Source organism: Penaeus vannamei, chromosome 37 (assembly GCF_042767895.1).
Source record: "Penaeus vannamei isolate JL-2024 chromosome 37, ASM4276789v1, whole genome shotgun sequence".
Lineage (NCBI taxonomy): Eukaryota > Metazoa > Arthropoda > Malacostraca > Decapoda > Penaeidae > Penaeus > Penaeus vannamei.
The window spans coordinates 25,309,099-25,314,098 of NC_091585.1; the positions used below are offsets into that span (position 1 = coordinate 25,309,099).

At 39.7% G+C, this 5,000-nt stretch overlaps 1 protein-coding gene across 1 annotated transcript in view; it reads right to left on the reverse strand.

Moving 5' to 3' along the window:
* Positions 1-5,000, reverse strand: part of LOC113825509 (phospholipase ABHD3) — a 34,392-nt gene that overhangs the window by 22,776 nt on the left and 6,616 nt on the right. The window contains exon 2 of the mRNA XM_070115325.1: positions 2,504-2,672. Coding sequence (XP_069971426.1) covers positions 2,504-2,602 — 99 coding nt within the window. The 5' untranslated portion in view covers positions 2,603-2,672. The remainder of the gene's footprint in view (positions 1-2,503; positions 2,673-5,000) is intronic.

A 5,000-nucleotide genomic window follows, 5' to 3' on the forward strand; every position in this document is an offset into this window, starting at 1 on the left:
CGGGTGGGTGAACAGACGTGGATAGGGTGTAATAAGCAAAATCGGATGATAAAAGGGGAGAAGAGAGGGGGAGAGAGGGAAATTGGTGATGATAGGGGAAGAAGAAAGATGTGGAGAATGGAAAATTGGTGATGAAAGTTGGTGTTCAAAGGTAAGACGAAAAAGAGAGTGGAAAAATGCTGATAAAAGGGGAGAAGAAAGGGGGAGAGAGGGAAATTGGTGATAAAAGGGAAGACGAAAGAGAGAATGGAAAATTGGTGATAAAATGGAAGAAAGGGGGAATGGAAACTTGATGATGAAAGGTAAAAAGAAAGGGAAAGACTGGGAAATTGATGATAAAAGGGAAGAAAGTGAGAGAGTGAAAAATCGGATGATGAAACGTAATAAGAAAGCGAGATAAGTGGAAAACTGGTGATAAAGGGAGGAAGAAAGGGAGAGAGTGAAAGTCATGTCTCGCGACTGCCCTTGCAACTTGTCGCTCATTTGACCTGGAATCGGGTGTCGGTACAATATAAGGTCAAGCGAGTTCAATAACCTGAAATATGACAATTACGAAAGAGAAAACGGGAAAAAAAGGTCAAAGGTCACGTCCCAGATTTCCAGATATTTATAATCCTTCCCTGAATGAACAGGTTTATAATCATCTTGAACGTTAGAGCGAGTTTTCAGGACGAATCGAGAACAGAGCAGATTTCAGGCGCCTTTCAGTGTTTCTCTGAGTCATTTATGTAAGTTAAAACTGGTCTGTTAAGATGAAAATTAGACGTGATGTTGAACAGAAATCTAGATTTTTATTCCCGAGAGAAAACGGAAATATTATTGTCATCTTCTCATATTTCTTTATAAAATAAGATTAATTAATAAGTAGGTATTTAGATGTCTCTCTGAGTCATTTATATACGTAAAAAACTGGTCTGTTAAGAAGAAAATTAGACGTGATGATGAACAGAAATCTAGATTTTTATTCCCGAGAGAAAACGGAAATATTATTGTCATCTTCTCATATTTATATATAAAATAAGATTCATTAATAAGTAGGTTTTTTGTGTGTTTCTCTAAGTCATTTATGAACGTTAAAACTGGTCTGTTAAGAAGGAAATTAGACTTTATGTTGAACAGAAATCTAGATTTTTATCGCTAGGAGAAAACGGAAATATTATTGGATCCTCCTAGATATATATAAAATAAGATTCATTAATCAGTAGGTTTTTAATGGTTTCTCGAAATTATTTATGTACGTTAAACCTGGTCTGTTGAAAAGAGAATTAGACGTGATATTGAACAGAAATCTAGATTTTTATCGCTAGGAGAAAACGGAAATATTATTGGCACCTCCTCATATTTATATATAAAATAAGATTCATTAATAAGTAGGTTTTTTGTGTGTTTCTCTGAGTCATTTATATACGTTAAACCTGATCTGTTAAGAAGAAAATTAGACGTGATATTGAACAGAAATCTATATCTTTACCGTAAGAAAACGGGAAAATTACTGTCAACTCATATCTATTTATAAAATAAGATTCATTAATAATTTCTAAAAGGTAAGGAGACGATCCACCCACATCCACTTGCAGAAATCGGATGTGTGTTTAACCTCTGAGGAATTCCATTTGGTTATTGTTATCCACTCCCCGCGTGCCCATCCGTGCCCGCCGCCGTGCCCAGCTCCGAACACCACGAGGGATACATGTGCCCGACCCTCTGACGTCATTCCCTCGTTATTACGTCATCGATTCATGCTTTCGCTATTTGTCCTTACCGTTATGAATTTGTTTTTTGTTGTTGTTGTTTTTGTATGTTTTGGATTTGGTTTAATTTGGATTTAGAGTAGCGTGGGAATGTATTAATAATCTGAGTAGAGTTGTGTGTGTTACGTAATGCCGGGCTGCGCGGAGTTCGAGTTGTCGGGTAGGGAAATTTACACGAATTTACACGACGGAATAAATTACTCCAAAACACTAAGGAAATTCGCGTCGTTCGCTCCTTAAGTTCTCAAAACTCAGCAGATTTTCCCAGCGTTCACAAGGTTAGCATCATGACCCAGATAAAAATAAATTTAAAAAAAAAAACGTTTATTTGAGTCGGGCGTCGCGGTAGATGCCAGATATCGCTACTTCCTGCGCGAGAGTTAAGCTAACGCGTTCTTGTTGATCATCGTGACTAACGAAATATCTCGCGGAAATGAGGTTTCACACATCATGATGAACGCACGAAACGGAGGAGAAGCGAGAGATATCCGAGCAAAGAAAGGAAAAGATATATATACCATCTAAAAAAGCCCGGGAAACACAGATTTTTAAACCCATGCAACCTACCCACGAAACCAACGTAACCGACAAAAACAACAACAACATCCACCTTCTTTAAAAATCCCCCCAAAATAAAAGAGAACAACAAGAAAACAAAATAAAAAACAACCAAACAAGAAAACCCACCACCACCACCACCCCTTCCCTTTATCACAACGATCCCTCGAAAATCCCTCCAATGACTCACTCACCTTAACCGCCTCCACCAAGTAGTAGATGAGGAACCCTGCGCCGATAGACAACCCCAGCGCCATCCTCGGACTCTCGGTGAAAATGTTCTGCCAGTCCATGTCGTCTCCGATGCCAAGCTCTCCCAAATTGACCAATGGCTGCCGTTTCTCCCACCTGTCGATGCCCTTCCTGTAAATGAAATTCAATAAAAAAGTGAAGGGTTATTTTATCAGAGATGTACCTTCACGAAACGAACAATAACTGCTTTTAATTTTATTTGTTTGTCATTGGCGCTGTTATCACTGTTTCTATATTTAGCTTCAGGATTCTATAAATGAACAAGAATACGTTGTGAGAGAAAAAAAATAGGGTACAGAGATATATTTAGAAACTGATAAGCAAATAAAAAAGATAAAAGAAAAAAAAAAGAAAAACTTCAAAATTTATATTCTCAAACTTCAAAATTTTATTCGGATACTAAAGTCATTTTTTTTTTTCTTTTTAAACCCTGTAATCTCTAAACATCCGTTTTACCATAGAGTAAACACGAAAGTTATTTTTAGATCGGCTCAGACTGGTGAAAGAGCAAGGAAGCGGACGGAGAGAGAGAGAGAGAGAGAGAGAGAGAGAGAGAGAGAGAGAGAGAGAGAGAGAGAGAGAGAGAGAGAGAGAGAGAGAGAGAGAGGCTGGGGCAGAGATAGACACAGACAGAGAAAGAGAGAGAGTGAGAGTGAGGGTGGGACAGGGTGAGAGAGAGACAGAGAGACACAGACACAGACAGAGGCAGAGAGAGAGAGAGAGAGAGACAAACAGAAAGACAGATAGACAGGAGGGAGGGAGGAGACTGACAGAGACAGAAACAGAGATGGACGGCGGAGGTAAGAATTCAGACAGACAGGCTGACAGAAACAGACATATTCAGAGATGTAAAGGGAGAGGAAATATGGAGAAAAACACACACACACACACACACACACACACACACACACACACACACACACACGCACACACACACACACACACACACACACACAGAATAAAATAGAAGCTAAGAGAGGCAAACGGACAGACAGACAGACAGACATACATAGAGATGAGAGAGCAAAAGAGCCATGCACCCACACAGCCAAATTGACCCAAAAAGTAACCAACTATCTATTTTCCCTGGAATAGACTTAACAGCCCTTTTCGACAAATTAGCACCCATTTTAGCGGCAATTTAAACCTTAACGCTGTAACCCCATTGCAAGTAATCGTTTAGCCAATAGACCGTAATATTCATTAACAACATTCTCCATTTCGAAATAACTTAAAAAAAAACACCTAAAATCCTTCATTATACCATGTCTCATTTAATTATGATACAAGCCGAGGTATTAAAGAAAAAAAAGAAAGAAAGAAAGAGAGAGAGGGAGGGAGGGAGGGAGGGAGAGAGAGAGAGAGAGAGAGAGAGAGAGAGAGAGAGAGAGAGAGACAGAGAGAGAGAGAGAGAGAGAGAGAGAGAGAGAGAGAGAGAGAGAGAGAGAGAGAGAGAGAGGGAGAGGGAGAGGGAGAGGAGAGGAGAGAGAGAGAGAGAGAGAGAGAGAGAGAGAGAGAGAGAGAGAGAGAGAGAGAGAGAGAGAGAGAGGGAGAGGGAGAGGGAGAGGGAGAGGAGAGAGAGAGAGAGAGAGAGAGAGAGAGAGAGAGAGAGAGAGAGAGAGAGAGAGAGACAGGAAGAGAGAGAGAGAGGACAGAGAGAGAGAGACAGAGACAGAGACAGACACACACACACACACACACACACTTACAGACAGACAGACAGAAAGAAAGAAAGAGAGACAAAGAAACAGAGAAACAGAGAGACAGACACAAAGAAAGACAGAAACAAAGAAACAGAGAGACAGAGACAGACAATGGGAGACAAAGAGAGAGAGAGAGATAAGGGTCACCCATCCGAGTCACGCTGGCCTCGCACGCATAATAACCCTTACATCACCGCTTACAAAAGCGATAGGCGATATCAGAAGACGAGCCCGGTTAAGGGATCAGTGGAAAATGCCGTCCTTATGAGTCCATACGGGGAGGACGTGATAAGCTCGTCGGTCCGTGGTTGGTCACGCACTCGCGACCACGAACAGACACGCTAAATACATACATACGTACATCACCATACATACATACATATATATATACATACGTACATCACCATACATACATACGTACATCACCATACATACATACATACATACATATATACATACAGACGTACATCAACATACATACATACGTACATCACCATACATACATACATACATACATACGTACATCACCATACATACGTACATCACCATACATACATACACACATACGTACATCACCATACATGCGTACATATATGCATAAACACATACACATAAAATGAATTAATTCGTGAATACATAAATATATACATAAAAGAAATACATACAGATATATACATAAAAGACATACATACATACAGATATATACATAAAAGACATACATACATACATACAGATA